We start from the raw sequence: 21,191 nt of genomic DNA on the forward strand, positions 1-21,191 counted from the left end.
GTCAAATATATTCTAGTTCAAGCATTGGAACTTACTAGATGCTTAGTAGATATTTGTTGAGTGTATGAGTTAGTGAATTAATGAATGGGTGAGTAGATGGTTGAAGGGATGAAGTTTATCACTGATAATTTAACAAAAAATATTTACTATTCAAAATTTATTGAATTCTTTGTATGTGCTTGGCACTGTGCTGCGTATTTTATGTGGATTGTCTCATTTGACTGTCTCAACAGCTCTGTTAGGGAAATACTGTTAGTATCTCCATTTCATAGATTGGAGAAACTGAGGCTGATTTGAACCAAGTCAACGTGACTTTGAAGACTGTGTTTAATTAGGAGCAAATTAGGATCTGTTCAAAAAGAAGGCAGGAAACTTGCCTTAGCAGTCCTTTATTAATTCTCCTCTTCCTCGTATTATTATGTTGTTGTTATTATTATTATTATTTGCTTTTGGCTTGCAAAACCTCCAGAGTCCCTTCAAAGAAAATAATACCACAGCCCATCTCAGTGTAATATCTGATCTCTAAGCTGTGGGGAGTAGTACCTGTTGTCAGACACATCCTTTCATCTTACCCATGCAGGTCCAGTCTGGGAAGTGTGAGTCATCATCCACTGGCCCAGAGTGATTAAGTTACTTAACTCAGGTCACACAGCCAGCATACAACCAGGGCTTGAATCAGATTCTTTGGACATAAATCCCAGAATTTTTTCAGCTCTCTAGATATCCCGGCTAAAGTTTTCTTTGAACTCTTTCTTCCTTATTTCTTTGCCCTTCTTTACCTCTTTAATAGCTACCTGTTTTGCTTTTCAGAAAACATCTGTTAGCGCCTACTCTCTGCTGGCACTAAGATAGAGCTGGTGATATAAAATCAAGTTAAATAAAATGTTAACCAGATTTTCAGAAACAGGGACCTGATTGAAATAAAAAGGGATTTATTCGGGGTTTGGTAGGACTGCAGCCTGAGACACAGATTCAGGAAACACTTGACTTGTGTTCCACTGGGCTACAAAATGGAGGAGGCTTCTAAGGGCAAAAATACGTAAGGTTACAGTTGGTTACATGAGTTGTTTATCAAGAATTATAACTGGAGCTGGCAAGAAGTAAGGGTGCTTGTTAAGTGAGGATTGGTTGGGAGGTCGAAATGGTTGCATAGTCACAAGGGGAGAACTTATGACCATCAGTCTGCAGCTGGCAGGTATTATTCTGAATATGCCTGGTGGTGTCCATGGCTCTGGTGCAGTTCAAAGAAAGTTCAGGTTCTCAGTGGTGCAGGGATGTGTCTGAGACCAGATCCTCAATGAGAGCCTGATTCCACTTCTCTTTTTTTGAAGTTATGAATTGTATTTTATTTTTTTTATATAGTAGGTTCTTATTAGTTATCCATATTATACATATTAGTGTATCTATGTCAATCCCAATCTCCCAACTCATCACACCACCACCACCACCCCACCACTTTCCCCCCTCCGTGTCCATACGTTTGTATGTCGATTCCACTTTTATATGCCTGAACTGTGATTACTCCATTATAATTTCAATTCATCATTGAAAGTTTGAGCCCTGTCTTCAGGGAGCTATCAGCCCAGTCAGGAGGCAGGTGTTTAAATAGGTCATTGAAGTGAAGTATAGTAACTGCTATGAGAGAGCAGGTGTCACAGGTGGTACCTTGGTGACACTTGGAGGGGATGAGGACCTCTGACCTGCTGGAATTTCAAGGACCCTCCAGCCTGGATTTTCTCTAATGCACCAACCACCTAGGCTGCACCTCACCTTCAGGTGATGACAGGCAGAGATTGGTGCTTGCAGGGAGCGAAACAGAGTGATGGTTAGCAAATACATGGGACGGGCCAGTTTGGATGGGCGCTCAGGGAAGGCTTTGTGATTGAGTCATATTGGACTGAGGTCTGAAAAGTGAGAACCTGCCCGGCATAGAGCTGAACGAGGAACCTTCTCGGCAGAGGGTCAGCGGGGCAAAGGCCTGGAGGCAGTGAAGTGTTCAGGGTGTTTGAAGAAGAGGAGGGGGGACAATGAGGCTCGACTGTAGTGAACCATGGGAATAAAAAGAATTATTATTATTATATCATTATTGTGGGATAAGAACCTACAGGTGGCCTGGGCCCAGATCTTGGAACACTTTTAAGCAGGCCTGTGTTGTGATTGGATTTAATTTTTAAAAGATCATTCTCAGTGACTCTCAGACTCACCTAGAGAGCTTTTAAGCACCCAGGCCACACCTCAGGTCAGTGGGAACAGCGTTTTGTCACTGTTGTTGTCTGTGTTTTTTTCTGAAAGCTGATTAGAAGGGATTCCAGTGGGCAGCCAGGGGAGGACCACTGGTGTAACTGCTGCGTAGAGAAGGACTTCCTGGAGGGTGCAGTAAAGAAAGCAGGGAAACCAGTTAGGTGAGGCGGTCAGAGGTTGTTTAGGTTCAAGGTGGTGGTGGCCTGGGCTAGGGTCAGAATGGAGGAGCTGGCAAGAGGTGGTGGACAAATTCAAGTTATGTTGAGGAGGTAGAATCTTCTGGACTATTTTTTTTGCCTGTGTCGAGTCTCAGTTGCGGCACACGGGGTCTTCTTTGAGGCGTGCGGGACCTTTCGTTGTGGTGCAGGCTCTTCATTGCAGCGCGCGGGCTTCTCTTCTCCAGTTGTGGCACGCGGGCTTCTCTTCTCTAGTTGTGGCGCACAGGCTCCAGGGCGCGTGGGCTCTGTAGTTTTGGCACGCAGGCTTAGCTGCCCCGTGGCATGTGGGATCCTAGTTCCCCGACCAGGGACCGGACCCATGTCCCCTGCGTTGGAAGGCAGATTCTTCACCACTGGACCACCAGGGAAGTCCCTCTCTGGACTTCCTGATGAATCATATGTAGCTGGGGCAAGAAAGGGAGGAATCAAAATAATTCCAAGTTTTGGCAATTGGTCTATTGGGTTGAAAGATGGTACCATTTTAATGAAATGAAATTTTGGCATGGAGGTCATGATGGACTGAATTTAGATTGGAACCCCCAAATTGTTGGTCTGTCTGTAACCAGAAGTAGAGTTGTATTTATGTCTTTGTGTGTGCCTGGTCATGGTGCCTCTTTGGGGAAAGAGTGACTCTATCTACATTTGTTATGAATCTTGAATATGTTAGTCACTGGGCTAAACATTCATTTAATGCCCTTAACCACCCTGTGAGGTTATGGGGGAGTAATCCCCATTTTACAGATGAGGAAATTGAGGCACAGTGGGATTGTAATCAACTTTCCCATAATCACACAGCCGTTAAGTGGAAAACTTTTGAACCTGGGTCTACCGACCTGGTTTCAGAAACCCTGCACTAGTCTTAGAAACCCAGGTTGCTTTTGCAGGTGAGTTCATCACATTCAAGTACAGGAGATCCACCTGCATTGTTTCTAAGGAGTGATTTATTCTCAGGTTATTGTCAATGGCAGTTTTTATAAGCTAAGCTTCTTCCTGCTTAAATGTTACCTGCACTTATACCCCACTGGAGCCATTTTTTCCAACTGAGCTGCTGGAGGAATTGAAAAATCCTGAGTACTGCTGCTTAAATAAGTAGACTACATGCTCTACGAAGAAGTCATATTATTTTCTCAAAGAAGAGGAAGTTGGCCCAGTGAGGCAGTGATTCCTCGGAACAAACTTTCTGGTTTTCCATTTTGTTCTGCTGCAAATGGCACGTTCTATCAATCAAGACCTGCTGGGAAAGATTTTGTCTTTGCTTGTTGCAATTTAATTTTATCCTCTGTTGAACTGAGGTGCATTTTAAATACAAAGCTGAACTGTTAGGTTAGCATTGATCTGTATCCTCCTTGAGATGGGGCTGGCCTTTGTTTAGACGTATCACTTACTTAAAGGGAATTTCTTTAATTTGTGGATTTGAAGACATTGGTCCACTTAAATCATCTTTTTGTATCCCCCTAAAACACTGTTTACCGAAGGCTCTTTAACCAGACACTGACAGCTTTAACAATGTCTGCTGAAAACAGTTTTCACTGGTTTCTTGGTGGATGAAGTGGGATGTTTGGAAGAGTTAACACGATGATTTTTTTTTTTTTTTTTTTTTTTTTTTGCGGTACGCGGGCCTCTCACTGTTGTGGCCTCTCCCGTTGTGGAGCACAGGCTCCGGACGCGCAGGCTCAGCGGCCATGGCTCACGGGCCTAGCCGCTCCGCGGCATGTGGGATCTTCCCGGACTGGGGCACGAACCCGTGTCCCCTGCATCGGCAGGCAGACTCTCCACCACTGCGTCACCAGGGAAGCCCTAACACGATGATTTTAAAGGACAGTGACAGGGAGCATAAGTCCCCCTTATAGTATCAGGCACCAGAGCCCTCCCATGAATGCATGATTTAGAATAGGAAATGCCCTGTGAGGTATTGCTTGGGAGACTGGATTGATACTTAATCAGTCTTCAGAGACTACACTATAGGAGCAGTCATTCAGGGGTCCAAATGAAGCAGAGAGTAGAAATACCCCATCCAAAAGAAAAAAAAAAAAGCATTGGGCTGTGTGATTAGTTTGCACTTGGCGTGCTTGCTATGACTCAGGAATAACAGCTGCTCACGCCTGTGCATTCTGCTGTGCACCTTGCCCAGGGACAGCTTTCATTAAGAAGGCGTTAGCTTTGGTGCTGCAACTTGCTGCTTTTCTATGTTTGCTTAAACAAAAAAGCTACTGAAAACTCTTTGCCCCAGAGTTGATGATCCGTGATTATTGGCTCCTCTTGGAGGTTGCTGATTATTTTTGCCACGTTTCCCTGGTTGGAACTTGGATTCTAAACGTATTGCTTCCCCTCAAACTCTAGAAGCTGTGATGTAACGTAGCAGCTCAGGTCTAAGAGTGGTCAGGGTTTATTCAGAAGGAAGGGGAGTACCTTTTCATAGGTGATGCAGAGTGAGGACAGTGGTGAAGTGTGGATTGTTCACAGAAGCCAGGGCCCTCATCCCCTCGGTGGGAGCTAGAACTAGACTCTCAGCTTTGTAAGGAGAAGCACTATGACTTGTCCGGTATCATATCCCTGTGCCCAGTTCTTGACATGTGAGTATCTACTGCTGTATAACGAATTACTAGAAGCTGAGAACCTGAAACACACATTTACCATCTCACAGTTTCTGTGGGTCCTCTGCTTCATGGTTTCTCAGAAGGCTACAATCGGGGTGTCAGCCGGGCTGGCGTCTCATCTGAAAGTTCAGCTGGGGAAGGATCTATCCCACTCCCACTTTAGGTTGTTGGCAGAATTCAGTTCCTCCAGGGCTGTTTTACTGAGGACCTCGGTTTCCCTTCAGTTCCTCACCATACCTGCCCATCTAGCATGGCTATTTACTTCACAGCCCAGTAGGCACCAGGGAGAGTCTGCTAGCAAGATGGAGATGAGAATCTCTCGTTACCTAATCATAGAAGTGACTTCCCTTTGCCTTTGCCGCATTCTACTGGTTTAAAATAGGCCACTTGGGACTTCCCTGATGGCACAGTGGTTGAGAATCCGCCTGCCAATGCAGGGCACACGGGTTCGAGTCCTGGTCCGGGAAGATCCCACATGCTACGGAGCAGCTCAGCCCGTGCGCCATAACTACTGAGCCTGCACTCTAGAGCCTGTGAGCCACAACTGCTGAGCCCGTGTGCCACAGCTACTGAAGCCTGTGTGCCTAGAGCCTGTGGTCTGCAACAAGAGAAGCCACCGTGATGAGAAGCCCGCACACCACAACGAAGAGTAGCCCCCACTCGCCGCCACTAGAGAAAGCCCACGCACAGCAATGAAGACCCAACACAGCCAGAAGTAAATAAATAAATTTATAAATAGGGCTTCCCTGGTGGCGCAGTGGTTGAGAATCTGCCTGCCAATGCAGGGGACACGGGTTCGAGCCCTGGTCTGGGAAGATCCCACATGCCGCAGAGCAACTAGGCCCCTGAGCCACAGCTACTGAGCCTGCGCGTTTAGAGCCTGTGCTCCACGACAAGAGAGGCCACGATAGTGAGAGGCCCACGCACCATGATGAAGAGTGGCCCCTGCTCGCCGCAACTAGAGAATGCCCTCACACAGAAACAAAGACCCAACACAGCCAAAAAAAAAAAAAAAAAAATTTATAAATAAATAAAATAGGCCACTAGATCAGCCCAGCCTCAAAGAGTAGAGATTTGTAGGGCCTGAATACCTGGAGTGGGAACCGTTGGGGGATATCTTAGAGTCAGCCTGCCACAGCATGCAGTAGGCACTCAGCATATATTTGTTGAGTGAATGAGCCTAAGAGCTGGGTTCTTATGATTTGGACTAAAGACATCCTATCATCTTTTCTACCCCCTATCACATACTCTCTATATAAGATGAGCGAGGTTTGTTTTAATATTTTATATATTAAATTATATTAATATTATATACCTACATGATATTTACATAGTCTTCCCCCATCCTTCATATGCCATCTGGATGCTTGGTTACTGGACTTAGGGTTTATCCAAAATGATGCCCTTACCTACTCCTTAGGAGGAATTTTTTCAAGAGGAGGATCAATCTGGCGACCCCTTTGATCTGATATGCTTTGTCTCTCATGTTTCTCTTGCTGCATACGTGGTGGGGATTTAAAACAGTCCCCACATCATGCTTTCTGGATTCCCGAGTCTTTTGTAAATGGAGTGCCCCGAGCAGCTTTTTGCTTGGAGGGAATGAAAAAGCAAGGGTGAGGGTTCACATCTAATGTGTTTCAGTTGAAGTCACCGGCTACACGTGGAAGCAGTCAGCTCTGCTTTCTCCCCCAAGCCTTTGATATTGTTGGGGCTTTTCAGTGCGTGGCAGGATTATTAACAAGAGAAAGTCAACATTGTCCAGCATTGCCACACTGAATTGAGAGAAACGTGCCAGCGAGTCACTGAACCTGAAATAAGCTTCTCTTGCCCCAGGCTTCCCAACTTTTTTGTTGTTTGTTTAATTCCAAGGTCATGACAATATCTGTGTGAAATGGTTTGTGCTGTAGCTTAAGACTCTGGGTCACACTTTGCTAGGTTGGAATTTTTTTTTGCTTCTTCCCTGTTCAAGAGCAACCTTTACACCGAGAAGACTGGCAGGGGTGGGACAGGCAGGCCCTGGCACCCTGTCCTGAACTGCTGTAAACGCTTCCCCACTATCTTCTTGGCTCTGAAACACAATGCATTAAAAAGACAAAGAAGGACAAAAATCACCATGTGGGCCCCTATGGAAGTTCCATTGGTCAGATGCCCCGGTCTGCCCATTCCCTCCCTCTCTTCTGCTTTGGCTTTGAAATTGAGTGTTGAGTGAGTCCAGAGGCAGAGGAAATGGCACTGTATACCCAGCCCAAGGCAGTTTGATCCTCATGAAAATGAGAAATCACCTGTATTGACAATAGGCATGACTGCTTCTGGCAAGATCTGCACTTGCGCAGATTTGCTGCTGGGCCTTGCTATCACCCTGCTGGGTTGGTTTTTCCAGTAATAGACTCTTCCAAGCCAAGTCTGACAATTAAGTGGTAAATCCCCTCTGGTGAGCTGGAGAGGTGTGGGCAGAGGGATAGAGAATGGTCAGTTTAAGAAGACCAAGAGCATTCAATTCATTTCTTCTGTGGCCTTCTCTGGCCGTGCATTTCAATTATCTGGAGACGGATAACTTGTGAATTGACTGGTTTCCACGAATATTATGAATTAACAGGAAGTAAGCCATGTCCGTACTCAAGTTCCATTGGAAGTGAGGAGGGCAAATCCTATTAGCATTTATAATTGTGTTGCCTTTTCATGTTAATCCCTTCCCATGGCTGAGGAATTAGGAATTTTCTCACCTGCTGATGGAAACCAGTCCCAGGAGTGTGTGTGTCCTGTCAAGTGCTGGAATATAGATGATGATATGAGACTGTGACCTTCCCCTCTGACAGGAGCTCTTCCTTCTCCGGTGAGATGCGTCTGTGATATTTTGCATATCTATTAGATCGTGCTTAACTACAACTGTGGAAATTCATTCTCTGAAGTTAAACCAAACCTCCTGGCCAGAAATCCATACTTGCTGTTACTTGATTGGGAAGTGAAAATCCTTCGTTTCATAGAAAGTCCTACAGCCTCACAGAGCTCCTTCTTCATTGGCCATTACACCTTCTGGATCGTGTCTCTGTTTTCTCTTTGACTTTGTGCCATGGCAGTTTGGGGTGGTAAATGCACCGATGCGTCTGATTCCTCTGTTTGCAATCCCACTTCAGCAGTGACGGTCCGGAGAGAATAGAAAATGTTATTGGGATATCAAAAGGGAAAAAAGAAATTTCTGCGTTAGAAACTGAGACGATAGGGTGTACAAGAAGAAATGTCAGATTTCTGAGTATTAAAAAGAAGAGCCGCGGGGCTTCCCTGGTGGCGCAGTGGTTGGGAGTCTGCCTGCCGGTGCAGGGGACGCGGGTTCGTGCCCCGGTCCCGGAGGATCCCGCATGCTGCAGAGCGGCTGGGCCCGTGAGCCATGGCCGCTGAGCCTGCGCGTCTAGAGCCTGTGCTCCACAATGGGAGAGGCCACAGCAGTGAGAGGGCCGCGTACCACAAAAAAATTAAAAAATAAAAAAATAAAAAGAAGAGCCAACCAAAGAATGATGTTTTCAGTATAGATCAGTGGTTACTAGTTTGATGCTCTTATCTTTCTTTAATTAAGATTTATGTATTATTTATTTACTTGTTTAATTTATTTTTGGCTGTGCCGGGTGTTAGTTGCGGCACACAGGGTCTTTGCTGAGGCATGCAGGATCTTTCCTTGCGGTATGTGGGCTCTTCCTTGTGGTGCTTGGGCTTCTCTCTAGTTGTGTTTTGCGGGTTTCCTCTTCTCTAGTTGTGGCCCACAGGCTCCAGGGCGGGTGGGCTCTGCAGTTTGCGGCGCACAGGCTCTGTAATTGAAGGCGCGCAAGCTCAGCAGTTGTGGCGCGTGGGCTTAGTTGCCCCGCAGCATGTGGTATCTTAGTTCCCTGACCAGGGATCGAACCTGCGTCCCCTGCATTGGAAGATGAATTCTTTACCACTGGACCACCAGGGAAGTCCCGTTCTTATCTTCTTGAACATATAGACACATTTCTGAAATTATTGACAAGCATTTATTTATTAATAAAGGAATCTGTTTGGTGCTCTGTCTCTGGAGAAGCCTTAACTGAAATGCAGTGTTGTAAAACAGCCAAGTTATGAATGGTTTTTGCTTGACAGCAACTTGAACTAAAACCTGGTGAGTGGTACCCAAGGTGTTGAAGTCAGAATGAAAGAAGCTGCAGCATCCTTGCTACATGGCTCTTTAGGTAAGAGCTGTGGAAGAAGAGAAGAATCAGATCTGAAATCAGACCTCCTAAGAAGTGCTTGCCCTTGTCCTGATAAACACTTTAGCTTCTGAATATACAGTTACCTGCTAACCATCAGCTTGGACAGATCATCATCTCTGCAACTCAGGAAGGATGTGCAGAATCTCTGGTCCTGCTGTTTGTCACTTTCCCCCGCGGCTGTGGTTAATGGTGTAGCCATTCACCCTCAGCAGGCATAAATCCTTTTTCCCGCAAGAGGGTATTGGCTAGATACAACATTTATAGGACCAAAGGAGCAGCTGGCGATGTCAGTTTCAAGGCAACTAGGTTGTCTTGGACATCCTATTTAGCAGATGGCCAGGACTTGATAGATGGAAGGTTATTAGGATCCAAGTCAAGGGCCACATGGCACCGTGGATGGGAAAAGTAAACGGCAGCACATCCGAATGCAGACACACAGTCTGGTGGGGCTTCTCTGCCTCATGTCATTTTGCTTCAAGCAGGAATAAATGTCTGTCTGCCTGTAGAGCCTGGATTATCAACACATCTCTAGAGATTATCAGTAAGTTGGTTACTAAATTGATAGTTGGCTGAATCCTTATGTCTATTATTTGGGAAAAAAATTTTATGAAGTTTAGATTTCATCAGCATTTATATAAATTGGGCCTTTTGCCCAAACCTACATGGTTTCCTGTATTGCTAATGTCTCTTTGTCTTTTGGTTATATCCAAAGACAACTTAAAAGCTTTCATTTCAGAGCCCTCTGTTGCATCTGTATTGGAAGTGCCCTAAGCTATGTTTTGCAATGAGAGCACAAACTCTGCAGGGAAAGGGGTGTCCATTTCTTCTCGTCCATTTTAAGCTCATTTTTGCAATTGCTGCCCTTTCCGTATTAACTGCGTAACTCCTTTGATCTTAAAGTGGAAGGAAGCAGATTTCAAGAGCTAGGAAAACTCCTCCTGTGGCTTTAGCAGGAGCAGTATATTACAAAAGGGAGTGGATGTCAAATAAAACATAAATTTGGATCATCTGAAATTCGAACTCAAGGAGGTATTGCTTTTAGAGCCAAGTGCATTGCGAAGTCTCAGGGATAAAACTGCTGTTGTTTGACATTCATTTACATTTGAACGTTTGGGTCGGGTTGTTGCCCTGTCATATCCAGCCCTTCCTGAATGTTGCATTTGTACTCAGCGTTATACTCCAAGCTTCATGCATTTCATTCTCATAACATTATGAGATTTATCCCCATTTCACAGGTGAGGACACTGGAGCTCTAAAAATGGCAGTTTTTCCCCACCCCTTGGCCTCCTCTACCCAGGGCAGAGACTGGAGTATAAACAAGGGTTGCTGCTACACCCTTTCCGTAGGCATATTTCAAAGCTGCCCAAATTGCTTAGGTTATGCCCCTGGATTTTTTTACGTGGCAAATTGGTTGAGGCAGTGAGTGGAAGGGAATATTTCAGTTAGGGTTATGCCTTTCTGGAACAAACCCACTTACTAACATGCTCTTTGGATTCTAACCCTGAGGTTTATATCCAAGACATGAACTGGAGAGTAGGCTCTGTATTATTAGTAAGTTACTTTGACCAGCCAGTGATCTCCATTATTCTTTCTCTCTCTGTCCATCTTCTCAACCCCAGCCGTATAAACCAGCAGTGGAGGCTGTGGAGATAAATGGGCATTGGAGAAGGCTTTTCACTTTCCGGATCGCTTAGAATCTAGGGTCAGGCTCTTGAGCTCAAATGAGACCAGGACTGAGTAATCAGGCACAGAGATAGTGTAGTCAGAAGCAACCAGAAATTGAAGATGGAGTAGGTTATCAGCTTATTTTCCTTTTGCTTGGGCTACAGGCATCATTGGAGGATGTAAGTCACAGAGGATTAGGAACAGTTTCCTTGAAGTTTCACATCATCAGATGAGACTAAATGTATTAAAGTGCCCTCCTGACTACAAAACATCCCCCCACAGTTGGGATCAAAAATCAGTATCCGTGAAATGTTGCCATGGTAGAGGAGGGGTTAACACAGTTTTGTAGAAGCACATGAGTTGATCAGGTTGATGGTAGATGTTGTGCCTTGTGATGGTGGCATCTCACTGAGAAACTTTCAAGACAAACTTTAAATAAGCAAAGTGTATTGGTTAAGAAAAGTATTGATATTATAGCCTGTCCCCATCTTCCACCTCTGTACACAGTCATGAAACTCAGCTAAACTTTGCTCTGTAATCGATGATCCCAATTAGTTAAAACAACAATGACTTTGTTACTTTAGGTTGGCTGGGCGGTTCTTCTGGTCAAGGCCAGCTTGGCTGGTCTCTGCAGACTGCAGGTGGTCCATCTGAGGCTGAATGGTCTCAAATGGACTCACTCTCCTGTCTGGTAGTTGGCAGGCTGGTGGGTCTAGAATGGCTTCAGCCTGGACTGCATGTGTCTGCTCTTTGTGGTCTCTCATCCTCCAGTAGGCTAGCCTGGAGTTCCTCACCTGGTGGTTTCAGGATTTCAAAGATTAACAAGAGAGGATAAACCCTTGCATTCGCATCCCTGTATAAGCGTCTCCCTGCCTCATATTTGCTGTCCCTTTGGCCAAAGCATGTGGCCAAGCCCAGTTCGTTTGTCTGTTTGTTTTTAATTAAATAATTTCTTTATTGGCTGCGTTGGGTCTTCGTTGCTGTGCGTGGGCTTTCTCTAGCTGCGGCGAGCAGGGGCTACTCTTTGTTGAGGTGTACGGGCTTCTCATTGCAGTGGCTTCTCTTGTTGCGGAGCATGGGCTCTAGGAGCGCGGGCTTCAGTAGTTGCAGCAGACAGGCTCAGTAGTTGTTGCTCGCGGGCTCTAGAACGCAGGCTCAGTAGTTGTGGTGCATGGGCTTAGTTGATCCGTGGCATGTGGGATCTTCCCGGACCAGGGCTCAAACCCGTGTCCCCTGCATTGGCAGGCAGATTCTTAACCACTGCACCACTAGGAAATCCCCAAGCCCAGTTTCACAGAGTGGAGAGGTTGATGTGCGCTCTTGATGGGAGGAGTGGCCAATCACATTGCCAAGATGCATGTGACAGGGATGGCAGGAGTTTGTGGCCATTTAGCTATTTCCCACGTACATTAAAGTAACTTCAGGTAGTTGAACTGGCATTAACATGTCTCGCAGACTGAATCTGGACATGGGAGAAAGAAGACCGTGTTTTTGCCTGTAACTTCAATTTGATATGAGATATTTCTGTGGGCTCTTACTTTGTTCTGTCACTTGAAGTTTGGCCATTTACTGGTAGACTCTCTTACCTTGCATTCTTGAGTTGTGTCTCCATTTTTGGTCATGTTTTAAAATTTTTGATTAGTCTGTGCCATGGTGCAAATATGATTGTTTTTCATTTTGTGGTATTCTGTGGATGTTTGCCTTTCAGAAATGTTTTGTGCTTCAACCAGTGGCTTGAGCTTCCTTTCGGGCAATTTTGGAGCTACACTCATGGCAACTTCCAGAAATCCATCATTGTGATCTGATACACTGATACTTTTTTTTTTTGTAGTACTTGTAGTGTTTACAATGTAGTACCAAATTCCACCTCATTTTATTAGTCTATAAACATAACCCCATACTAATGACACCTGTGTTTGAATTTAGTCGTAACTCAGGGCTCCAGACAATAATATGTAATCGCTGTTAACTCATAGAGCATCCAATCCGGGTTTTTCATTCTCAACTTCTGCATCGTTGGCATTGTGGGCCAGATAATTCATTGCTCTGGGGGACTCTTCTGAACATTATGGGATGCTTAGCAGCAGCCCTGCCTCTACCCACTTGATGCTAATAGCCTCGCCCTTCCACCCTTACTTGTGACAACCAACAGTGTCAGCAGACATGGTCAAATATCCCCTGGGTGGGAATGGGGAGTGAGAGATAGGTAAAAATGCCTCCAGTTGAGAACCACTGCTTTAACTTGGAGACGCTGAGGCAGAAGAGAGAAAGAAATTGTGAAGTATGACTTATTATTAGAGAGCAAACTAGGATTGGCAGCCAGACAGGGAGGATCTGTAAGGGAGGAAGGGGTGTGGCCATTTTTCAGCTACCTTAAAACTTAACCTAAGTGGGCCCTGGATTCATCTGGATTAACCAGGAAACATCAAGTTGGGTCTTGCTACCCATTGAAAGTTTCGTCAGTATCTCAACGTTATTGTGTTAGAAGTGGATTAAATGTAAATAACACCCTGGGGAAAAAAATTTTAGGAGATATGCTGACCATAGATAATGGATTTGGGGAAACTCTTTATTTGGAAGAAGTTCAACATACACAAAAGTAGAGAAAATTGTATCGTGACCCTTCTGATACTCATCACCTAAGATCCTAAATGATTGATTAGTGGCCAGTCCTGGTGCATCTATACCCGGCTCGCTTCCTCTGCGATCCACTCCTGAGTTATTTGAAAGCAAAATCATTTCATTTGTAGCTATTTCAATATGTCTAAAAGAAAGAACTTAAAAACCAAAATTATAATATGCTGGTGGAATTTTAATCTTCTGGAAAGGACAAGAATGAGAATTTATGCCGAGTAGTATCAGAACATAAGGGGAAGGCGTGAGGGTGAAGATCAAAGAGGCTTGACATTTCTTCGGCAGATTAAAAACTCCGGGGGGTGGGGGAGGGGAGGCCCCTGGTGGTCTAGCGGTTAGGACTTGACACTTTCGCTCTGGGGCCCAGGTTCAGTCCCTGGTGGAGGAACTGAGATCCCGCAAGCCCTGTGGCACCGCCAAAATTAAAAAATGTAAAAATAAAACGTAAAAAAATACTCCAGCGGGGAAGGGAGGTTGGAGACACTGTCTCTTCGAGCTCCTTTCCGCTCTACATTTTCCCTGCTCGAGTGACTCTTAGAAATGTCTCTTTGAGCATAAGTTAAGGCACAGGGAATCGGGATCCTTAAAAAGGAGAGTAAGCCGGCAGGGAACAGATCCATTTTTAAAAAGAAGAGGAAAAAACCATAATCCCAAAAAGGTATTGAAATATTCAATCACTGATGGATTGCTCTCTGATGACTTTCAATGACGTTTTAGCCGATTGGGGTCTACTTTTAATAAAACAAAGCAAGGGGATAGTCTGCTTGCTTTTTAAGATTTTGCTAGGACTGCGGTATTTCTCTCCTGTTCTAATGTATTCTGAGAAGTTTCTTTCTTTTGATTTAGACATCCTCACTTGGTTTTATTATGTCATAAATCTCCTGTGTTTGGTGAGAGCCATGGTGTGTGGAGACCCAAGCAGCTTGCTAGATAGCATCTGTTTCCCCCGCCTTCTCTTTAGAAGATTAAACTGAGACTGTTGTGTCTGATGCCAGAATAGATTTAACCAACCATGTTTCCTTTACATATAGGTCAGTCCAAGGGACAATTCTGCACTGGATCCTATTATCCATGGGTTGAAGGGCGTCGTTCATCATGGTAAGTAAGCTGCGTGCACTTCCTTTTGCTGGGATGTGAAGGGCTAAGGTCTCCGCCTAAAGGAATGGGTTATCTTGCAGAGGATGGAGTATGACACCCATTCCACAGCCACTGATGTTGAACGGCATGAGGCCCATTATTTGATGGGTAGAGAGCACATCCATTTATTAGCTGCAAATGGATCTGGGTTAACAGTAAGCAATTTGTTTCTCTTCAGGTACCACTCGGAATTCATGTGTTATAAATCAGAACACCCTAAGATGTACCATTCATACACGTTGAAGCTGCCAGGTGCCTCATATCTATCCTAAAATTATTCCCTTTTCAAGTAACTTTTCATTTATGAATTTCTTGATTTGCCCCTCAGATGTAGGGGGAAAAAACTTAAGTAGCCGTGACAAGTCATTAAACTTTGCCGCATGTGAGCAAGTACCATCAGCTACTAGAATGGAAAATGCTAGGCCGTGTTCTGTGCAGCAGACATCTTATCCTCAAGCATAAAACGGGGAGAGAAAGTAAGATAGATGGGTTCTGTCTTACCCAACTGTTTTTTATTGGAGGAATTTCCCTGCAACTTGATTATTGGCGATGCGTCATTACCTATGGCATCAGGATCCTCTAATTTCAAAAGTACCCTTGTCACAGGGAGGTGTGGAGATGAGAGGTACTGTAATGATTTGAAAGATTTGAATAATCTAATTAGAATTCCAAAGACATTGACAGAAATAGCATTAGTAACCTTACTACATCTCCCCTTCATCTCCACAGCTATGATAAAGACATCTTCACACCTTTCTGGGAGGATGTCTTTTGACATTAGCCAGTTCTGCAGAGCTTAACAAACATCTTACTCCCTTTTTCTCAGGGAAACAAAACCAGTTATCAGTGTTCCGTGGAAGCAGGTAGGATTTTGGATCGTTTTGCCCTTACAACTGTTCAATCATACAGCGGGCAGCAATAATAAACCTAGTGAAAGTAGAAAAATAGGGGGACTGAAAACGGCTCATTGAGGTTTTCACTGTAGAAAACGTCCGTTGCTTCCCAATTTTCGTTTGTATCTCTGAAGAAATCTCCTCACGCAGAGCTGGGAAGTAGGTAGCATGGAAGTTTGCCAAGGGAATAAAACACTTTGGCCAAAACTTAGACCGTCTGCTCCTTTGTGATTTGATGTTGATAGCAGTAGTGGTGGGTGTGAGGCATAGGGAAATTTGCACTGGGCAGCCTCAAAAATGCACAGAAAGTTGATGTTATGGGCAACACGCTGTGTTCTCTGAGCTCCTTCCCAGAAAGTGCCTGGGAACTCTCAGTTCATCAACACTTTCTTGGAATTCCAGTCTATAATATAGATTATGAGGTTGGGAGTTTGAAATATACTAAATGATGGATAGATCTTCCTTCCCCCTGGCTCTTCGTGCTGTTTTAATACAATCACCCTACAAGGAATTCTGGAATCTTCAAAACAGGTACCTCTTCTTCAGCCTGAGAGGAAGCATTCCGTCAGCTATGGCATTTGAGTGGGTCTGTGTAATCTCATTTCCACAATGATCATTGCAGGACATTTCATATGTTAAAGGTAAGCAGTAGGCTTCCTTTAGCCCCCAAATCCCCAAATCGCAGTAAACTCACTGCATAGTGATCATTCGGTTCATGACCTGTGCGCCGGTATAATCATGTAATCCTTCCTCGTTATCCACAGTTAGCCTCTAAGAGGCAGTTATATGCAGGAATATGATACCTGTTACTGGGAGGATGACAGAGATGCCCAGGATGAGTTTTCAACTCTACCTCCTAATTGAAAAGTCAAAGGAGACCTGCAAAAAATAGTTACCTGCAAAGGAAGTTAACTTCTTTTTTTTTTTTTTTTTTGAAGTTTTAGAACTGAACATTTATTTCAGTATAACAGAGAAATAATTATCCCCTGGGAGGGGAGGGCATATATTTTCTTTAACACACAAGTGAATGTGTTTGTTAATCATTGGTATTTGACAGGAAGACGTGAGCATTCCTATTTGTGGGCATGTTTGGTTCAACTTTAGTCTTCTGGTAAAAGTCTGCTCTTGGTTTGCTCCCATGCGGCTGGCATAGCCCGAGAATTATTCCTCGTGCCCAGTTCTGGAGCTCAGATCAGGTTTCTAACGTCTGACTTTTATCCTGATCATGTTAAGTAACTTACACCACAAAGGGTGCCCAGACATGTGCCAAGGTGAGGTGAGGAACTGCAGAGTCGCTCTGTGAACACAGCAACCTAGCCCGGGAGGGAGTCCCTGCAGTTCTGGGGGAGAATTTCTTCCATGTGCCATCGCAGGCATTATTAGGGTCTTAGGGTGGAAAGAGCATGGGCTTCGGAGCCAGACAGGCTGCGGCGGGGATCTCGGCTTTGCCACTCACTAGCTGGAACTATGGCTGCCTCCTTAGCCTCTCTGAGAAAGTTTACTTCTTTATTCAGCAAAAGTGTTGCACGCCCAGTGGGTGTGAGCCCTGGGCTGATGTACTGGTGAAGACAGACAGACACAGGCCAGCCCTGAGGTACCTGGAAGGGAGGTGAATGCCACCCCCTCTCCCTCCAGCCTGCCTGGAGCATTACCCCTTCCAGCCTTTACATTGCTGTTGCTGGTTCCTATATCAGAAAAGTTCTTCCCTCAGCTAAGAGCAAGTGTGTCTCCCTCTAATTATTTCAGGTCTCAGTTTGGATCGTATCTCCTCAGACAATTCTTCTTTTTTTTTTTTGGCTGCGTTGGGTCTTCGTTGCTGCATACGGGCTTTCTCTAGTTGTGGCGAGCGGAGGCTACTCTTTGTATGGTGCGTGGGCTTCTCGTTGCAGTGGCTTCTCTTGTTGCACAGCATGGGCTCTAGGCATGTGGGCTTCAGTAGTTGTGGCACATGGGCTCAGTAGTTGTGGCTCACAGGCTTAGTTGCTCCGCGGCATGTGGGATCTTCCTGGAGCAGAGCTCGAACCTGTGTCCCCTGCGTTGGCAGGCGGATTCTTAACCACTGCACCACCAGGGAACTCCCTAGGAAGAATCTTGTATGTTCCTTTAGCTGAAATGGCAAGGAGGAATCTGGTCCCACCAGCCAACCATTGGCATTTGGTCAGTAGGGTCCTCTGTGAAGCAGACACCGAGATGGAATTTTAAGTGCAGGTGAGTTTTTTTGGCAGGGAGGGACTGCCCAGGAAGGATAAAGAGGAGAGGGAGAAGGAGTGGGTGGGGAGAGCACTGGGACCCCAATGCAGCTCTGATGCCTCTAAAGAGAGGCAACCTAGGAGGACTGGCTGAAGGCAGCTCTAGGAAAGTCTTGGCTGGGACCTTGGAGAACGCCAGGGCCAAGACTGCCCGTGAGAGGAGTCCTCTGTTGGGCAGCATTGGCCCAGCCCTACCAGGTGTGGTCATTGGCTAGAGCATCCCAGCGAGAGCGGCCTCCCTGTGAGCGCCAAGGTGTGCCCGAAGGCATAGCAGCTTGTCTCTAGAAGGAAGATCTTAGGGGTGTCTCCTATGGCTGGTCCAGAGGTCGCATCTTCCTTCCAAAGACATTTTCCTCATCACCTTGCCAAAAAGTTGATGACTTGGTCCTCTCACTTTTTTAAAAATGCTCAGAACTTCTTACAGTCACTGCTTGTTCCTTTTGTGCATAATTATTAAGTGCTTCATCTAAGTACACCATGAAGCTAGGCACAGAGAAAGCACAGCACGCGTGGACCAGCCCTCCCTGAGTTTGTAGACACTCAGGAGAGATATATGGTTAAGCATGTAATTACATTAAAGAGTGAGGAGGGACTTCCCTGGTGGCGCAGTTGTTAAGAATCCGCCTGCCAGTGCAGGGGAAACAGGTTCAATCCCTGGGCCGGGAAGATTCCACATCCCGCAGAGCAACTGAGCCCGTGTGCCACAGCTACTGAGACTTCGCTCTGGGGCCCACGAGCCACAGCTGTTGAAGCCTGTGCATCCTAGAGCCTGTGCGCCACAACAACTGAGCCTGCATGCTGCAACTACTGAAGCCCACGTGCCTAGAGCCCATGCTCCGCAACAAGAAAAGCCACCACAATGAGAAGCCCGCGCACTGCAATGAAGAGTAGCCCCTGCTCGCCGCAACTAGAGAAAGGCCGCACGCAGCAACAAAGACCCAACGCAGCCAAAAATAAATAAAATTATTTTAAAAAAAGAAGAGTGGAGAGCAGCAGAAGATTTAACTTAGACTTGGGGATATAGACCGAGCATTGCAGACAAAGTGACCATGAAGACCTAAAGAGTGCATAGAGGTTGTCCAGGCAGAGAAGGGAGTATAAGGTCCCAAGCAGCAGCAGCACAGAGGTGGCATGTTGGAGACTCTGAGCTCTGGGATCTTGCTACTCTCGTGCAGGGGAGCTGGGGAGAGATACCTAGAAACCTCTTGGAAGCACAAAGTGCTCTTTCTTTTTGTTTTGTTTCTTTTTTTATAAATTTATTTATTTTATTTATTTATTTTTGGCTGTGTTGAGTCTTCATTGCTGTGTGCGGGCTTTCTCTAGTTGTGGTGAGCAGGGGCTACTCTTCGTTGTGGTGCGCAGGCTTCTCATTGTGGTGGCTTCTCTTGTTACGGAACACAGGCTCTAGGGACACGGGCTTCAGTAGTTGTGGCGCATGGGCTCAGTATTTGTAGCTCACGGGCTCTAGAGCTCAGGCTCAGTAGTTGTGGTGCACAGGCTTAGTTGCTCTGCAGCATGTGGGATCTTCCCAGACCAGGGCTCGAACCCGTGTCCCCTGCAATGGCAGGCGGATTCTTAAACACTGCGCCACCAGGGAAGTCCCAGAAAGTGCTCTTTCTTAGGTGTTCATTTTTCTATGTAAATTGTGATTTTTACAAACTTGGAAGCATGAAAAAATATAAATAGAATGACGAGAGGTGATTTGCCATTGATTCTGGTCCTGTCTATCCATTGAGCCATAGGTGGAAGCATTAAAATGTATCTAATGAGGGATTTTATATACGCTACCGCCAGCATACCCTGGAAAGGAAAAGAAATTGTGACTTTTTTTTTTTGTGGTACACGGGCCTCTCACTGTTGTGGCCTCTCCCGTTGTGGAGCACAGGCTCCGGACGCGCAGGCTCAGCGGCCGTGACTCACGGGCCCAGCTGCTCCGCAGCATGTGGGATCTTCCCGGACCGGGGCACGAACCCGTGTCCCCCGCATCAGCAGGTGGACTCTCAACCACTGTGCCATCAGGGAAGCCCAGAAATTGTGACTCTTATTCATCACTCTGACCCAGTCATTCACAATGCTTTTTGTATATAAGAAGCAGGACTTGCAAGTAGCCACACCTGATAGAAATATTGGTTTCAAAGAGCTTAGTCTCATTCTAATTTTTTCAAAACCCACTTAAAAAAAATAAACTTGTGGGGCTTCCCTGGTGGCACAATGGTTAAGAATCCACCCGCCAATGCAGGGGACATGGGTTTGATCCCTGGTCTGGGAAGATCCCACATGCCACAGAGCAACTAAGCCCGCGTGCTGCAACTACTGAGCCCGTGCATTGCAACTACTGAGCCTGTGCACCACAACTGCTAAGCCCATGCACCACAACTACTGAAGCCCGTGCACCTAGAATCTGTGCTCTGCAACAAGAGAAGGCACTGCAACAAAGAGTAGCCCCCGCTCGCTGCAACTGGAGAAAGCCCGCGCGCAGTAACAAAGACCCAATGCAGCCAAAGATAAATAAATAAAATTTAAAAAATTTTAAAAAGCAATCCATTTCAAAAAATAAAATAAAACAATAAACTTGTATGTGAATTTGTTTAAAAATGTACCATTACCCAATTGACCAATGCTAAGTAATGTACATTATATCCTCTGTCAATTAAAAAGGTTGTATTATTTTTCTTTCAAGTTTTTCGATTACCTACTTTCTATTCTTTTTCATAATATCCACCCAAAGAAACTCCAGCAGACTGTACATATACCTAGTCTAGAACACTGACCGCTCCCTCATGTCAATCATCTAAGAAAGATCCATTATTTTGTTTTTGGAAGGAAACTTGCTAGTAGTGATTATTTGATTGTTGAGCTTTGACTATCCACCCCTCTTTTCTTTTTAATATTTTTACTTTATTTTTATGTTTGGCTGCATCAGGTCTTAGTTGTGTCACGCGGGCTCTTCGTTGCGGCGTGCGGCTGCTCTCTAGTTGTGGCTCGCATGCTCAGTAGTTGCGGCGCGTGGGCTTAGTTGCCCTGCGGCATGTGGGATCTTAGTTCCCTGACCAGGGATCAAACCCACCTCCCCTGCGTTGGCAGGTGGATTCTTAACCACTGGACCACCAGGGAAGTCCCTGTCCCTCTTCTCTCATCGCCTTGCTTGCTGTCCTTTCCTCTTCCACTGAATGTACTACCTTAGTGCGTAGGAAAGTATCTTCCTCCTTCATGGGAAACATAAAGGGGACAGTTAGAAATTGCCTCAGACACCAGTCAGGACGAGATGGCTCTTCTCCCTGTCCACCCTCCCCAGGCTCTTCTGAGAAACTTATCAGTGAAGGTACAAATACATTAT

General features: G+C 45.5%; 1 protein-coding gene across 7 annotated transcripts in view; it reads left to right on the top strand.

Annotated features, from left to right (window-relative positions):
* Window positions 1-21,191, top strand: part of PTPRG (protein tyrosine phosphatase receptor type G) — a 725,999-nt gene that overhangs the window by 534,513 nt on the left and 170,295 nt on the right. For all 7 annotated transcript variants that reach the window (XM_073811323.1, XM_073811322.1, XM_073811324.1 and 4 more), the window contains one exon: window positions 14,607-14,673. In XM_073811323.1, coding sequence (XP_073667424.1) covers window positions 14,607-14,673 — 67 coding nt within the window. The remainder of the gene's footprint in view (window positions 1-14,606; window positions 14,674-21,191) is intronic.

The sequence above is a fragment of the Tursiops truncatus genome, chromosome 10 (genome assembly GCF_011762595.2).
Source record: "Tursiops truncatus isolate mTurTru1 chromosome 10, mTurTru1.mat.Y, whole genome shotgun sequence".
Taxonomy (NCBI): Eukaryota; Metazoa; Chordata; class Mammalia; order Artiodactyla; family Delphinidae; genus Tursiops; species Tursiops truncatus.